The sequence below is a fragment of the Adiantum capillus-veneris genome, chromosome 9 (genome assembly GCF_014529385.1).
Source record: "Adiantum capillus-veneris isolate H3 chromosome 9, ASM1452938v2, whole genome shotgun sequence".
NCBI classification, from domain to species: domain Eukaryota; kingdom Viridiplantae; phylum Streptophyta; class Polypodiopsida; order Polypodiales; family Pteridaceae; genus Adiantum; species Adiantum capillus-veneris.
In genome coordinates, this window is record NC_140939.1 from 161,974,521 (window position 1) to 161,992,750 (window position 18,230).

At 43.1% G+C, this 18,230-nt stretch overlaps 1 protein-coding gene across 1 annotated transcript in view; it reads left to right on the top strand.

Moving 5' to 3' along the window:
• Nucleotides 1–351: 351 nt before the first annotated feature.
• LOC147451490 (alpha-L-fucosidase 1-like) overlaps nt 352–18,230 on the top strand; it is a 28,188-nt gene continuing 10,309 nt past the window's right edge. Inside the window, exon 1 of the mRNA XM_086520384.1 lies at nt 352–957. Coding sequence (XP_086376510.1) covers nt 419–957 — 539 coding nt within the window. The 5' untranslated portion in view covers nt 352–418. The remainder of the gene's footprint in view (nt 958–18,230) is intronic.

The window sequence follows — 18,230 nt, forward strand, 5'->3', positions numbered from 1 at the left end:
ATGTCCAAGGGGTAGAGCTCCCCCATCCCTGGCCAGTTCTCACCATAGCCAATGAGTGAACCTCATTTTCTCCCAAGACGATGGCTACTAATGAATCTCGCTCTCCCCCTTGAGTGATAGAGAGTGCCGACAACTTTCTCACTCTAATAAATGTCCAACCAGCCACGTAGAGGATGACCGCCCCTTACATGTGACTTGGGCCTTAGTTCAAAACTTTATGGTGCTTCATGGTGTGTGAGAAAATACTCTAGGTTACATTGAAGCTTGCAATTGAGATGTAAACTTTGAACAAATGGTGTTGAGAGAGAGAGAGAGAGAGAGAGCAATATGAATAAGCATGTAGGCCTAGTGGAAGGTGGTTGTATGGTGATGGTGAAGAGTCACTGGGGAGGCCAGTCTACACGAGAAGGAAGCGGGGATGTGGAAAAAATGGTCGATGATCTGGTGGGCGGGCTTTTGCGTAGTGCTGTGGCATGCGTTAGCGGCAGAAGCAGTAGCTACTCCGCCTCTACCAGTGCTGCCCATACCCTCATCGCGGCAGGTGACATGGCAAGCAGCGGAGCGCGCTCTCTTCTTCCATTTTGGCATGAACACCTTCACAGACTCGGAATGGGGAACGGGCAAAGCAGATCCTTCTCTCTTCTACCCACAAGCGCTGGATGCACATCAGTGGGTCAGCACAGCAAAGGAGGCAGGGTTCTCGCGCATCATTCTAACTGCCAAACATCATGATGGGTTTTGCTTGTGGCCTTCCTCTTTTACTAACTACAGCGTGGCACTCAGTCCTTGGCGAGCTGGAGCGGGTGATCTAGTGGCGGAGCTTTCCTCCGCAGCCCACCAAGCAGGTCTCTCCTTTGGCCTCTATCTTTCTCCATGGGATCGCCATGAGAGCTGCTATGGTGATACTTTGCAATACAATGAGTTCTACCTTGCCTTGCTTTGGGAACTCCTTACGAGGTATTAGCTCATCATTTATGTGAAATGACAATGGGTCATCCAAGGGAGTCAATTTCACCATCTCACCCTTCGCACATCAAAATTGTGTGTATTGTATGATGTTGAATGAGGGAGAAAGGTTTTTTTCTGTAGTCAACCATGAATGCCAGGGTTGAGTTGATAATTTTTTATACATGTGGTTGTGATGTTCTCGAGAGGGATGACTGCCTACAAGCTTGAAAGAGAGTTTAACAAGATCTTCACTTTTGCCATTTCACTCTTATTGTGTACACTGCATGATGCCAAATGAGGGATGAAGGTTTTGTTTGGTAGTCAACCATCAATGCCAGAGTTAAGCTGGTGCTACTTTATCCATGTGGTTGCAATTTTCTCTAGAGGGATGACTACAAGCTTGAGAGAGAAAAAACTTAAAAGGAGAGTTTAACAAGATCTTACCTAGACACCATCTATCCCACTGGTAGCAAAGACATGCATGTGGTTTAAGTTTCTTTGCTTTCTTTTGACAGTCCAGATAATCTTATATGTGGCAACATTGTCAGAGATGCAGTACAAGTGAGAGAGAAGGTAGAATAGAGCAATTACACTACCACAGTTCTTTGTTCCTCCCTTGGATTACTGAATGTAACTTTGCGTTATTGACGAGAGAGAGAGAGAAGAAGAAGAAGAAGAGAGTTTTAACGTCGTAGGAAACTATCCCAAGAGACCTTAAAGATCTAGCCGATGAGGAGAGTTGAACTCAAGACCTGATATTCAAGAGGGAAATGGCATAACCAATTAACCACACTTGGGTGTGTGTGTGTGAGAGAGAGAGAGAGAGAGAGAGAGAGAGAGAGAGAGAGAGAGAGAGAGAGAGAGAGAGAGAGAGATGAAATGAAATGAAATGTTATATTAACGTCTTCAAAAGGCCAAAGTGACCTATGAGACCAGAAAGTTACAATGTGGTGGATCTGATACAAAGTCAAAGTAACAAGAGTAAACAAGATGACAAAATGATAGAATGACAAAATAAAATACTATGGAATCCTTAACTCCTAGGTGTGAACTCAACAGCTAAACAGCTAGCTGGGATAGCTAGATCACAGGAGATCCAGCATCGGTCGCTGGCGGACCTCATCAATCTCCTCCATGGTCAGTAGTTTGATCGAGCGTCGTGCATGTCGAGCCAAAGTGTTCCAAATTCTCTGATGCAGCCTCGGTCGATGCTGTGTAGTCCTCCGCAGTCGTGGGCGTCTGGATCATCCCAGCTGAGTCGCTCGGTCGATCAGTGTGCCTTTGGTGTAAGGCGACGAGCTCAGCTGTTGTCCAATGGCAACTCTAAAGAAGTCTGTGATCTGTCTCTGAGACTGGCTAGTCTCTCCTCTCATCAGGCTCTCTCTGTGTTTGCGCAGCTCGAGCCAAAACAAACCCAGGCATCTCTGATCCTCGTACCGCATGACTCTAGAGAATGGTCCAAAGCTCTCTCTTAACAATCAAAGGTTTCTAGCTTATAACTAAACGCTCCCTAAATCGCAACCTACGTCGTTTAGAGATTTTCGGCTTATAACTAAACGTTCCCTAAACCGCAGCCTGCGTCGTTTAGAGGTTTTCGGACTGCCAAGTCGTTGGAGCATGCAGTTGGGTAGCTATGAAACTCCACCGTTGCATAGCATTATCTTTGAGAAATCCCGCGGCTAGAGAGATCTTTCTATGTAGTTCCCCAAGGCATAGATGTTGTCAAATTGTTGTTGGAACTGCAAGGCTTTCTCTCTCACTCCAAGAAAGGTGAAATTTTCTAGTAGTTCCACCATCCTTGAAATTCGTTGGTTGATTTGGTGCAACTCGAGGAGTTGAAGAATAATAGGGGAAACCATAAGGACTCCAACTGTGAGGTTCCCACCCCGCCGTATCAAACGGCGGATCTGATGGTGAACCTGGTGGCCACTAGATCTATAACGGAAGCAAACAAAGTGGTTCAGGGTTCAACTAGCGGACGATCTCTCATCACAAAGTGAGTCGAGTTCGAGCCTACTAGTAATGAGATCTAGCTCCACCTCGCAGGGGAAGCGTACTTAACCTATCTAGCGATCCTAAGACCCACCTTCCAAGAGGAGAAAAATCCCGAGTGCCTTTTTCCCCATGTTTCAGAGGCACGTACACTTGAGACTTCGCCGCTCTAGAGGCAATGAGTACTACTAGTATTGATTTAAACACTATGGGGACAGAGAGTTCCTGACCAATCGGGACCACCCTTCTCATAGGCATTGGCAACCTGAGCCAAGCCCCCACTTTCCATCCCCACACTCACACTTCCTTGTGTGTCCTAATTACTACCACAATGATTGTTCAACATAAACATTCCTTGATTAGATTCCGAATCACAATGTTCGTTAAGACAGTCTTTCAATCAATATTGCAAAGCGGCACCAAGACAGTACCCTAGTAAAAATTCTACTCAAACTTATTCATTAAAATTCCAATGTTCTGGAGGTACAACATCCCCCCTCCAGCGAGAGTTTACTCTCTCCGTTGTCGCCTAGCTGCCCATACAACTAGGTATGTCCATCGCATAGAAAGCATGACATGGACATTCCCACCGCATAGAAAGCAAGACGTGGGTTCCCACCGCTTAACCAGCAGACGTGGGTATCCACCGTTTAACCAGTAGTCGTGGATTTAAGAGCCCTTAACCAGGAACTCTGCCCCCTGTGATCAGGAGGGGGTTCAGGACTAATTCAACATTGGAAATAGAATGAACATGCCGAGCTAAATTTTCCCTAGCAGACATTCTTTCCTATTGCAAACAATATATCCATCAATCATTTCTTTCCTACTTTAGATTTAATGTACAAATGAATTCAAATGCCGAGGTTTCCGTCAGATTTCTCCAACATGTTTGGGGATATGTTCTTTCCTAGCTAAATGTGTGCAATGTTAAATTAAACAACTTGAATGAAATTGTGACCTAACTCTTCCATTTCTTCGTCAATGGTTCGTGAGATGGCCGGTGCTTGTTCGTCCATGGGAGCTTTTCCTTTTCCATTCACATTGTTCGTTCCCGCCTCGCGATCGTGGGCACCACCGAAGCGAGTTCTCTTAACCGGGGCCATTTTATATTCACTACTTTAAATGATAAACTTGAAGAAAAGAGCTAAGGTCCAAGAGCATCATAACAATGCAATTGATAGATTAGAATCATTGAACAATCCCCCTTATGCAAGAGGGTTAGATTTTTCCTTCGAGACATAGTAATTTTATGGATAATACTTTATTTGTCCTATGGGAACCGGATCTAAAGTTAATCACTTGGCTTAGATGATTAAGGATTTCAGAATTTTACTAATTAAATTACAAGAGAGATGAATTAAGCAAGCTCAATCACTTTTCTAGTGCAATTAAAAAGATGCATAATTTTCGCATGCATAGGTGAGAGAAAATTCTCTTCTTAGTGGCTTAATGATGGATTAATTTTGCCTTAATCACATCTTAATGTACGAGAAAATTGAATCTAACTTAGTTACAACAATATTGAGTGGTAAAAGAAAGAATTTCATCAAATCTACATCATTACCGGCTGACAATTAATTACTATGCTGTTTAGAGAGAGAAATCTCTTCTAATCTAGAATTAATCATTGATTAAGAGTGATGAATGGCTACATAATTAGCTATTTGGATGATGATTATGTATAGTATAGCTATGGAGATTTAGAGAGCAGCTATTGGGAATTATAGCTAGGATTAAGCATAGTAGACGAGGAATTAAGAGAATGATAAAGAGAATTACTGAAGAGCATAAATTAAATCATGATTATCGTGATTAGGGGCTGAAAATCCTCTCGATTTTTTGATCCAAATGAGTTCTCCAGATGAGAATTCGGTAGTACTTCCCTCCTTTGCTTCTCCTTCAAAAACTGTGTCGGCAGCACCTCCCCAAGGTGTGTGTAGGTGTGTGTGTACTGGGTGTGTGTGTACTAGGTGTGTGTGAGCATGTGTGTGTGTGAGCACACGTTTAAATAGGCCTCCTCAAGCTGAAAATCGACCCTGTTTGCTATTTACATCTGGGAGCTACTCCAGTTAAGCAAGTCCAGTCTCCTACCCACCAAGTGTCTAGTTGGCTTGGTTAACTGACTCTCACACTTAGTTGCAAGCTTGGAAACTCTCTCAAGACTCCCACAAGGACAAAAGGCGTCCCCTAGCTGCTAAAGCTGACCCGGAGTGGCCTAGGGCCTGTTCCCACACATAGCCTCGGGCTCCGGTGCCTTCCCGCTCAATTTTTGGAAAAATTGATTTTAGGTTAAAACGGGTCATACGAGTCGGATTTTAATGCCGTAAATTGCTATACTGAGCTCTAACTAAGGCGTACTGGCCCGAGTACCTGTCATATTTAGCAGCCCTCCGGGGTCCGAAAATGCATTTTTTCAAATTCGGGGCACGGTTGCAGTTTTTCGACACGGTCAAAACTGGACAAATCGGGTGACCAAAAACTTACTATTTTTGGAAATTTTTTTCACAAGAATTATTTTATTTCACATTTCAAAGCTTTAAAACATTCTAAACATCATGGCACTGACAGAATTTGAAAAACTGCTAAAAATAGTAACTTTTTTTATTATGATCTTTTCAAGGTACAATGGTGCTCTTTTAGTTCGGGGTTGGAGACCTTACCTACTCCCCAACGTGAAGAATTTGAGATATCCTCGTCTCAAGAATACATCTGGGTAAATTTTATGCTAACTACTTAGGTACATATATCCTTTGTTTAAAGTAAAGACATCCTTTGATAATAGAATAGTCTTTAGCTTTATGCGTCTTATTCTGCTGAACTCTGATGAGATCCTGGTGCTTGAATTATTGCTCACTAGGATTAGCAATTGCAGCATACAGAGCTGCTCTCTCATCAGCTTCGTCACCCACAGTTGGTTGTCTCACTGCAGCATTAGCGAAAGCTCCGCTTCTTTGTCCTATGTTTCCTCTTCTTTGGCCTCCTCTCCGTTTGGTTGACCTCGCCAGTTGACGTTCAGAGGTACATTATTAGCATCGGATGTTTGGGAAATCCTTTTTGGACATCGGCTTTTGTAATGTCCATACTCTTGGCACTCAAAGCATCTTATATTGGGAAATTCGGTAGCTGCCGTAGTAGCTACTACCGGACAATGGTCGTGTGCAGGGTTGATTGGTCTGTTACTCCAGTTGTCTGTCCTGGCCCTCTTTGACAAATAGTATTGACTATCTTGGGTAGCCCTCTGAATCTCTTTAGTTAACGGCTTGGCCCTTAACAAGGCATCCTGTAGTGTTGTCGGTTTGAGAGCTTCCAACCGGGTATTCAAAGGGTCAATTAGCCCTTGGCAGAACCTCGCCACCTGTTGTTCCAAGGTCATCTTAGGAGCATATCTCCGAAGAGTGACAAACTTTGCATAATACTCTTCAACAGATGTAGTCAGCTGCCGAAGTGAAAAGAACTCATTCATCTTCAAGGTTTTACAGGAAGATGGTAAATAATGTCCCATTATTGCAGCTTTGATATCTTTCCAGGATTGGGAAGATCCCTTAATATCCAAGTCCCTGCAATGTTGCTTCCACCATATCTTGGCATCGCCAGACAAGCGGAACATCGTAAGCATGGTTTGATTCACGAGTTGGGTTCCTGCAGCTTTGAAGTAATCGTCCATTGCTTACATCCACACTTCCGTATCTCTCTCCACATTAATCCCTTCGTCTTTAAAGGTTCGAGGCTGAGCTTGCTTAAGGAGAAGCTTTTTCTCTTGAACGGCGGTATATAGCGCAGTAGACGGTACCTATCTAATGGTATAAAACTCATTACTATAGCACTCTTCTCAAATGAACCTAGGCTTTTCCATACTCAAGAAGAGATCTAACTTTTTTGGGCTTAACCAGCCTACTTAATCTGTACATCTATCACAAAGGATTTAACCATTTCACCATTAGTTTAAATTCCATTGAATACATCCAAAATTGTCCGATAAATAATGGTAAAAACTTTACTCGAGAGCTTTGATCCATACTTATAACTTTATGTGCATCAACAGGCTACCTGAGCACTAGTCGCACCAACGACTTCTCAAAAAAACATCATGTGGAACCTACTGAATCCCAAGAAGCTCAACGAGTAAAACTCTTTAACATCACTCAAGAGACAATCTACTAGACAAATCCAATGTCATTATTCTAGGAAACATTATGCTCAAGCTTTGAGTACGAGTTATCCTACTATCCCTTATTTTTTTAAAATTTCAAACATCATTTTTCAGTTCGTAAACCTATGGCTCTGATACCAGGTGTGAGGTCCCCACCCCGCCGTATCAAACGGCGGATCTGATGGTGAACTTGGTGGCCACTAGATCTATAATGGAAGCAAACAAAGTGGTTCAGGGTTCAACTAGCGGACGATCTCTCATCACAAAGTGAGTCGAGTTCGAGCCTACTAGTAATGAGATCTAGCTCCACCTCGCAGGGGAAGTGTACTTAACCTATCTAGCGATCCTAAGACCCACCTTCCAAGAGGAGAAAAATCCCGAGTGCCTTTTTCCCCATGTTTCAGAGGCACGTACACTTGAGACTTCGCCGCTCTAGGGGCAATGAGTACTACTAGTATTGATTTAAACACTATGGGGACAGAGAGTTCCCGACCAATCGGGACCACCCTTCTCATAGGCATTGGCAAGCTCCAAGCCCCCACTTTCCATCCTCACACTCACACTTCCTTGTGTGTCCTAATTACTACCACAATGATTGTTCAACATAAACATTCTTTGATTAGATTCCGAATCACAATGTTCGTTAAGACAGCCTTTCAATCAGTATTGCAAAGCGGCACCAAGACAGTACCCTAGTAAAAATTCTACTCAAACTTATTCATTAAAATCCAATGTTCTGGAGGTACAATATCCCCCCTCCAGCGAGAGTTTACTCCTCCCGTTGTCGCCTAGCTGCCCATACAACTAGGTATGTCCACTGCATAGAAAGCACGACATGGACATTTCCACCGCATAGAAATCAAGACGTGGGTTCCCACCGCTTTACCAGTAGACATGGGTATCCACCGCTTAACCAGTAGTCGTGGATTTAAGAGCCCTTAACCAAGAACTCTGCCCCTTGTGATCAGGAGGGGGTTCATGACTAATTCAACATTGGAAATAGAATGAACATGCCGAGCTAAATTTTCCCTAGCAGACATTCTTTCCTATTGCAAACAGTATATCCATCAATCATCTTTCCTACTTGTGCGCTCCTTGCCGCACTGTCGAAGCAAGGGCCTTGCCTAACATTGTGTGCGAGCCATAGACGGCTCCAAGCACACAACTAGCTTAACTAGTAAGCTCAAAAGAGGGCAATGGTGTGTCACTCACCGCTCTATGCTCCTGCCGTGGAGGATTCCTCGCCGCGAAGAAGAAGGAGACGCCGCTACGTCGCGCTCAACCGCTTCACCGCCGTCGTGCCGCCGCAATGCTCGATCGTGCTCTCTCTCTCTCTCTCTCTCTCTCTCTCTTACACACACATACACACACACAAGGAGGTGAAGAAGAAGAAGATGAAGATGGAGATGGAGCAAGAGCACTCTTCTATTGCACAAATGAGAGAATGAGTGAATTTTAGGTTTAGTTGGCTTTTATATGAGCTCACCCCATTCACACTTGGACGTCCATGCTTAGCCAACTAATCCCTTGAATGTCCTAGTTAGAGTGCGCCTCTCATCGGCGATCACTCTTACCCTTTTCCTATTGGTCCGACAAGCCCGGTACCTGACTCTACCAAATACATAATACACGTCCGTCGTAGGTGATGGGGTGTCCGTGAGCCGTGAGGGTTAACATGCCCCCCTTCCTGATGTAGATTCCGTCCTCGGAAGCTATTGAGTTGAAGCTCGTTCGTCGAGGTGGAAGAGCATTTGAGATGAATGTCCTTAGCCTTCTTCAGTCACTGCAAAATCAAACAACATTGGCACAGTAATTGCATTCTCATAAGTGATTAAAAAGCATATGCAGTTTTAGGTAGACAAATTGATTGGTAAAAGAATTTCAAACAATTTGTCCGCAATGAACATGAAATTGCAATGTAATCAAATGCATAAACAGATGTAAAGGTAAAAAATTAAACAAGTCTGGGGTCGCTAATTTGACGGTCGAAAGGCACTAGAGATTGAATATTAATACTATTGGTAAGCTTCTTAATTTTCTGTGGTCAATTAAGTTGTTTAATCGCGAGAGCCAAGTATTCATGTTCGAGGGCTGACTAGAAGCTATATCTAGAAGACCTTGTAGTTAAGCTATCATAAAAAGAATTTCTCATGAAATCATCGCCTGACTAATTACCTTTTCTTTGACCCCCCAAAGTGTTTTCACAGTGATTTAATTTGATGTGTGTGCTTATTTTGTATGCCTTGGGTTTTTTGCTTTTCAAGGAAAAGCGCCCATACTGGGAACCTTTAGGGCTCTAGTACCATAGGCAATACATGTGAGTGAAGTACCAAATCAAGCGGAGATTTCTCTTATAGCTTAAGATTTTACAATGTGGCACTTTGATTTTTTGTTTGTTCATTTTCAACATTTTAATTTTGTAACTTTGGGGGGTCATATAACACTGATACACCTCCTCAGGCTCATCACACTAGTGAACTCCCTTTATAATACTTAAGCGAAAGGTCAATAGGGTCAAGCCCACTAGAAAGCCCTAGTACATTTCACACAATGCTGCCTAAATCGGATTAAGAACCTAAATAACTATTGATTATTAGGAAGGCATTCCCCATGGTATTAAGAGAAGATTTCTAACACCTAACTTGGTCAAACTAGCTTAGTCGGACTGCTTGATTTTTAAACCTAGACAAGTGATTATGACAAAAAATTACATTGAATCAAATGTTTGATACTAAGCAAATGCGGTGAATATTAGGCTATCAATCACAATTGAAGTAGACAATCATAGATGCAAAAAAGATAAGGGGCAATGCTAATGGACAAGAAACACCTGTTTGTGTCGATGGTCGCGCTTGATTTGAAGAGTGAGTCGAGATAAAGATTCCATGAAGGTCCAAATCCTATCAATAGCAACACGCTCCTGTACACACTAGGAAACAAAAGGAATACCTCCAGGAGGCACATTAGTGGGAAAAGGTACCAACTCTTATTGAACACAACAGAAAACATAAGGAACCCTAACCTAATTATTTGTACTCCCCCTAGAGAGTCAAGGGAATAGGATATTGTAGAGGTTGGGGGGAAACCCTAAGGCTAAACCCCTATCCTCGTCGTCGAGATAAACAAAGTCATCATCCATGAGACCATATGTGCCATCCGTGTAGTCCTTTAAATTTTCTTCTTCATCATAGGTGCCCATGTTTACTAAGAAGGTCACTAGACGTCTATAGTCATCTTGGTCAAAAGGGTAGGCTTGTGCAATGGGAGAAACGCTCTCTACTAAGTATGGATCAGACGTGGTCAAGAGACGTATCAGCCATTCTAACTCCTCAAAATTCTTCTCACATGCTAGCGTACCTATCAAATCCCATTCACATGCAAGCACTGGAAAGACCATGTGAAATATTTGTGAAAAGTAACGAGGGTACCTCTCACCCAAGGCAGGAGTGGATGACTCTAGCGTACTAGCCATATCTGTACACGCAAATAGATGATGGTTAGAGTGCAAATATTACAAGGGTCGTGTTGTTGTGCATAATTTGTTTTTATGATTTGTGTTATGGCTCTTGCTCTTTTACTTTTTTATCTTGTTTTTGTGAGTATAAGGCTTTATATATACATTCCCGAAGATTGGAGATTAAGAGGTCAGGGAGAAAGGTTGAGAGGGAAGCAAGTGAATGATGGATGTTCACAAACACTCCCCCCTTCCTTGGGTAGATGATACCGTTTGAAATGATGTTGTCACCCTTTGAAACCAATTGTTCCAGTTGGTAATAGGTGAGGATTTTTGCCAGTAGTTTTCTATTACCCTAGGTGCCTCGTCAAGTTGCAAGGGTGGTAAGGTACTCTCCCAGGATCGAACTTGAAGTGGTTCATCAGGTGATTTTTGAACACTGGGAGGTGTGGATTCTTTTGTAGCTTCATGGAGGTCCACTACTATAGATGGAGGTTGTGTAGAAGCTTTTACTTCTATGGATGTATTACATGAGGAGCTAGAAGCTTCATGGAACTCCCCCCTTCCTGAGCTAGGTGGAATAAATTGGTTTTGCCTTGGAGCCCAAACTAGCTCTGGACTAGGTGTGTAGCATTCTGTGATCTTTCCCTTCCCACGGTCTGCCATTGGCTTTAGCGTTACACTGTTTGACTCATATGGGTTTGTTGTCAATAGGGAAGGACACATTTTACGTTTAGGTACCCAAATTTGCTCATTTCCATCATAGTAGCTTTGGGCTTCTAATAGTTGTTTTGGAATCCATCGTGATTTGGTCTTGACTCTCCTAGGGTGCGCTCTTGGTTTTCCGGGGAAATTTTTTCTTGGAATGGATGGGAGGGTTGAGGTAGTTGGAAGTAAGGCCTTGGGGACCCATTGGTATGTACTCTTAGGTCGTGCAGGTTGAGTCTTGCAATATTGCTGCTTGCTGCAACTACAAGTGTTGAAGTGCTAGGTTCATGGGTAGTCGGCAAAGACGAGTTAACCACCTTGGCTTGTGAATGTTGGCTATCCTTCAACTTTGCTAGAGTTTGCAACGTAGGTGACTTTGCTTGAATGATAGGGGTAAGAGTCGGTGGTCGCGTCGTGACACTACCAGTATCCCAATCAATAGTGCATTTGGTTGCCAACATCCACGTGCGTCCCAGGTTTACGTTGCCTTCCATAGCTCCCGCGGGCATGACTAGAAACCTCTGCACTATGCTTCCATTGTCATAGACAACAGGGGTCTGAAGGACTCTAAGAATAGCAGTTTTCTTTTTATTAATGCCCTTGACTTGCATCGTACTCGGGGATAGGGTCGGTTTCCCTAATTGACACCAAACTCCATAGGATAACAAATTGTGTTTAGCTCCCTTATCTAATAAGACATTGTATAGTACTTTCCCATAGGGGCTATTTAGCTCAATTGGGTATCGTAGGGGTGGCTCAGATTCTAATGAGTCGTCATCTGTGTCCTCGAAAAATGCTTGCGTGATTCCCAGATTAGCCTCTCGTTGGCGTTTAAGACGTTGTTGTCGTTCTCGAGCCTCAACTCTTGCTTGGATTTTTTTAAGCTCTGCTTGTTCCTTGGCAGCCTTCTTTTGATGGATGGCTTGCAACTCTTCCTGGCTTAGAGGATCATAATATCTTTTGAATTTACTCCCATTAAGGAATCCAATGGTTTCAACTCCATCTAGAGTCTCCACACGAATGGTACCTTGCGGGGTAATTTCACACACTCGATATGGTCCCTTACCAGCGTATTTCAATTTCTTCTTTTCATTACGTACCCCGTACATAAGAACTTTATCACCAACCTTGATGTCTTTATCCTTTAAATGGCTATCAAACCACTTCTTTCTCCTATCCTTCTCCACTAGAGCATTTCGCACAGCTAATTGCCTCTCTTCGTCTAGCCTTTCCAGGATATATAATCGCTCCACTAAGGGGTTACCCTCCCAACCTTCTTGAGAAGCTACTCGAAGACTAGGAATGACAAACTCCCATGGCATAACTGCTTCTTGGCCATACACCATCTTAAAGGGTGTGCAATTAATAGCAACTTTATACGCAGTACGATAAGCCCATAAAGCTGATGTAAGCTTTAGGTCCCAATCAGTGCGATGAGCCTCGACTGTCTTTGTCAAAATGGAGATGAGAGTTTTGTTGGTACTCTCAGCTTGGCCATTTGCTTGGGGATAATAGGGTGTAGACTTGTGGTGAGATATCATGAAGTTTGATGTGAGTTCTTTTATTACTTCATTTATAAAATGAGTTTCATTGTCACTCACAAGTTTAAAGGGACATCCAAAACCTGTGATAATGTTCTCAAAGAGGAACTCAGCTGTTGTTTTTGCATCCGCCTTTCGTGTTGCTTTTGCTTCAGCCCATTTGGTTACACAGTCGGTAGCCACAATGATATATCGTGATTGCGTGTTACGTGCAGCCGGACTAATCGGTCCTACAAAGTCTAAGCCCCACTTTTCAAATGGTTGGGTTACCTTGATGGGATGTAGAGGCATCCTATCCCTTCTTTGTGGCTTGTTGAAGCGTTGGCATTCATCACATCCCTTTGCAAAAAGTGATGCATCCTTAAACAGAGTGGGCCACCAATAGCCTGACTGTAAGATCTTTCGGGCAGTCAACTTTCCTGAAAAGTGACCACCAGCTACGCCCATGTGTGCCTCTTGTAGAATATATAAATACTCATCCTTGCGGGTGCAGCGTCTAAGAACATCATCTTTTCCTCTCTTATAAAGAGTTCCAGCCAATAAGCAATAGGGTTCGCATTGCTTGATTAATTTTCGAGCTATATCTTTTCGCAGCTCTTTGGGTGGAAAACCATTAACTAAGAAGTTAACAATCTTTTCACTCCATTCAGGCATTGTCTCAACAATGAACAAAGGAGTATCAGGCAATTCATCATCAACCCCCGTAGGAGCTTCGCCATTAGGGATACTAGATAAATGATCCGACATGACATGTTTCCTCCCAGGCCTCACAACAACGGTGAAGTCAAACTCAAGAAGAATTAAAAACCATCGTGTAATTCGACCTGTGGAACACGGCTTGTTTACCAAATATAGCAATGCTTGATGATCAACATAAAACACAAACTTGGTAGCAAGAAGGTAATAGCGAAATTTCTTTACTGCGTAAATCATAGCTAGACCTTCCCGCTCTGTAGTAGTGTAGTTCATCTCGGCATCATTTAATTGGCGACTTGCAAAGCTAATATGGTAGTCCAATTTATGTTCTCCTGGTTGAGTTAGAACACACCCAATAGCAAAATTTGATGCATCAATATGCACATGAAAAGGTACATTCCAATCAGGTGTTCGCAGGATTGGAGCACTTGTTAGGGCCTTCTTTAATAACTCATAAGATTGATGACATTCTTCCGTCCGATGAAACTCGATAAGAAGCTTGTACAATGGACGCGCTATCTCGGCAAAGTTTAAAATAAACCTTCGATAATAACCAACATGGCCCATAAATCTTTAAACTCTTTTATAGTTCGTAGGTGGTGGCAAATCGGCAATGGCTTTAATCTTACTCTCATCTGTGGATATCCCGTTCTTGGACACTATATACCCTAGAATGACTCCATGCTTAACCCAAAATTGGCATTTGAAAGGGTTCAATGAGATGCGATAAAATCTGCACCTTTCAAATATTTTTCGTGTAGATATAACAAATGCTTCTCCCAAGAAGAATAAACACAAAGGTCGTCCAGGAAAGCTTCACAAAACTCCCTTAGAAATTCTTTAAACGCAGTGTTTATTAATCGTTGGAATGTAGCAGGGGCATTCGTTAAGCCAAAAGCCATAACACGAAATGCAAACACTCTAAACTCTGTGATAAAAGCAGTTTTAGCTTGGTCCTCTAATGCAATTGTGATTTGATTGTAACCAGAGTACCCATCTAAAAAGCTATAAGCTTCCTTGCCCGCAACTCTTTCAAGCACATGTTCTGAATATGGCAAAGGATAATGATCTCTCCTAGTAGCTGCATTAACTTTCTTGAGGTCCACGCACACTCTTAGTTTCCCATTCTTTTTTGGCACAATGACTATTGGAGAAACCCATTCTGAGTGCTCAATAGGGTATATGAATCCACATTGGATAAGTTTTTCAATCTCCTCTTGTACAATTTTGGCATACTTAGGATTCATTGGATAGGGTCGTTGCTGGACGGGTTTAGCAGTGTTGATCATGGGAATTGTATGTTGCACCACAGAAGGTGGAACGCCCTTCATGTCATGATATGTCCAAGCAAAGATATCCTTGTATTCCTTGAGGAGCTCCTTAAGTACAGCCTCTTCAGTTTCGGTAAGGTCTTGAGCAATAAAGACTGGTTTAGACTCCTCACCTGGTTCTGCTAATTCTATCTCTTTAACTACCGCTGAACCATCATAGACTCCACTGCTTCCATTGGTAGGTATTCGTTGGGCTTTGGCATACACAACCTTTCGCTCCCCCGTGGTATAAGATTTAAAATGTTCAGGAGCCGTATGTAAGTCAGCAGGCTCTTGTCCTGACGGAGACTTTTCTTTTAGTTCTGCCTCCTTTTGTTGTTGTGCTAACTCTCGGTTTTGACGTCTTCTTATAGTTCGACTCAATTTCGGCTTTGTAACCTCCAATTGAGCGAGGTCAATGGGTCGCGGGCTGCACCACATGACACTCTGGAGATGTTCACCCCAATTGTCTACTAGCTTTCGATGAGCATCACATGCCCCTAGATAGCTAAGCCATTCTGCAGTAGATCTTTCCTTGTTGATCCTCGCTCTCACATTTGCTCGATATCGTCGTCTCTTATATGACCTTTGTTTCTTGTTAAGGTTTTGATTTTGGTAAATGTTTGAACTCGACTCGCTTGATAGGTCTTTGCTTGTATCTTCTTCACTCTCATATAAATTACCATAGATGGTCGTACTAGGCCTTGAGTGTTCAGTTTCTATACTTGGCTCACTCGATGTTTCCTCAGGTTCTGAATCCATTTCTCCCTGAGATTCCGTTTCTGATGTGTATTGGCTTGAAGCCTTTGAGGAATCATCAGTTTCACTCTAAGGTAGATGTGCCTCTTTCTTATCATCGGATGTTACATGCGCTACACCTAACATGTTTACTGGTGCAATGTGTGGTATCTCTTCCCCATTTGGTGTTACCCAGGTTGTTCCTCTAGCTCCCCATGTATCTATAGTTGCCGCTAGGTGCACCCAATCGACATTGTCTGACTCAGCCATTCCGGGTAGGATATCCATATAAGGAGAGTTCTCCCCTATATCCGTGTCTTCGTTACACGTGTAACAATACTGTAACGGAGCTGAGTGAATTGTTGTGTCTGATCGATTATCAATGATGAATTTATTTCCTAGAGGATGCGTTCGACCACTTAAAAGATCAACTCGAATGACAGAGTCTTGGAACTGTAAGTAGACGTGGTTTTTGGACCAGTCATGCACCATTTTTTCTTCCCTCATGAATGGACGCCCTAAGATCATCTCAAATGACATAGGATGCTTGGAAAAATCCATAACAATGAAAGTCTTCCTTACCTTGTGTCCCAAGACCTTGATTCTGAGATCCTTTAGCATTCCAATAGGCGTAACAATAGATCCATTAGCCATTTTTACCACTACGCTTGTGGCTTCAAGGTGAGGTCGCCCCATAGACTCCCAACAACTCTTTGTCACCATGCTGACTCCCGCACCACCGTCAAGGATCCCCTTTACAGTTAATCCTTTAGTAGTGATTGGTAGAGTAGCATTAGATTCATCACCTTCAAAGTATTGCCCCAACTTGTTAACGGGTACTTCAATTACAGATTCATGTCCCGCTAGGTCAGATGGTGGTGCTAAATGTTCCTCATCATTCATTACCGAGTCAGGTTTGTTCATATGTGCAAACTGTGGTAATCCGGCATGTAATTCTCCATTGAGGAAGGCTCGAAGAGTTGAGACTAGCTCGGGGTCTTTATATAGTTTGGACATGATGGTGGTTCTAACTTCTGAAGACATGAAATCTATCAATTTGGCAACATTTAATGGCATCTTGTGGGACGTAGGACCCTGACAAGAGAATGGTGAAGATGGAATCTCCACTTCCTCAAGGGGGTCGGACATTCCCTCACCAAACATTCTCTCTAGTAGGAAAGGTGTGTGTCCACTTTCAGATGTCCTACCCTCACTCTCTTCCCGAATGATACTGAGTATAGCTAACGGCCTGTAGTTCTTGTGAGGTTGAACTTGTGTGGGAAACACTGTGTCCGACATCTGGATATGTTTGGGTTTAGGTTCTAATGTTCGTTGAGTTTCTTCCACCAAACCCCTCAGTTGTTGGACTCGTTCAATTTCCACTGTTGGGTTTGGATAGGTTCCAATCTTTCTCTTGCAATCCTCATTTTTTGTCTCTCGTGGCTTATCTTGGGGGTTCGCAACTGGGTGGTTTAACTTTGAATACTCTTTTGGTGTTCGTCGTAATTCCCTCTCGTGATCCTCCTCACTGGCTTTTTCCTTTGTAGTAATAGTTTTGGTCTCCGTGGTCTCTATCGAATCTGAGTCATCCTCAGGGTCATTCATATACACGGGATCCTCTCCTGTCCCTATGTTAGTCTTTGAACTAGGTTTTGAGCTAGAAGCATTAAGGGATTTCTTTCTTCGTGTTTTCTTCTTTCTCGCTCGGCCAATGGATGCAGCATCTCTCTCTTCGAGGATGTAATTTTGCTTTTGGAGCATTGACCGTGTGAGTGCATTCACTGGTGCTATGTTTATAGTTGGTGGTGTCCCATCAACAATCTCTATTATGTTCAATGGTGTGATTTTCGGTGCGTTTGGATTGTTAGGACACTGTGCGATCAAATGATCTATGCCACAACGATTACAAGTGAGTATTGGCATTGCCAATGCACTCCCTTGACTTGTTTGCATTAGTGCAGCATTCTTTTGCATTCTAATGGGGCACTCAGCTACTCGATGTGGTCCACCACATTCGTAGCACTGAAGAGGTGGTCTCCTGGCAAAACTATTAATGTTTTGGCCTCTTGCTGCTAGCGCAGTAGCTTGATATACCGGTTTGATTTGTCCCCAATGGTCTTCCATATAGTACATGGGACACTCCTCAAGCATGTCGACTCCATAGGTGATACTAGGGTCTATGTCCTCTTCGCAATCTACATAAGTACTAGATGACTCGCAACCTATTTGGTTCATAGGTGTCACTCTTGGATGAGGGGGTTGCGGTCCTAGCACTGGAGGTGGCAACGGCGTGGTTTGGACCACATTTTGGGTTCTAGGGACCATGTGCTGTAATGGCAACTGTTGCTCCATGGGTGGGGTAGGCATCAATGCAGGAACTCGAGGTGAGTCTGCCCAAGCTATAGGCGGTCTATTTTTCATGATGCGTTTAAGCATTAGGCAATCCTTCGCTTGATGGCCATACCTACCACACGCGTTACAAGTCCCGTTAAACTTTACTCTGAAAGTAGGGCATTCACTCGTAGTATGTGGGCCCAAGCAAATTGAGCACCATTGTTGCTCCCTTCTTGGATACATATGAGTGTTTTGTGGAGCACAATTATCCCTAAGGCTTTCTTGGATGGCCTTGGTGAGATCTGCCAAAGTCATCTCAGATATCGTTTGCTCTTTCACGATTGGCTTTATCTTCATTG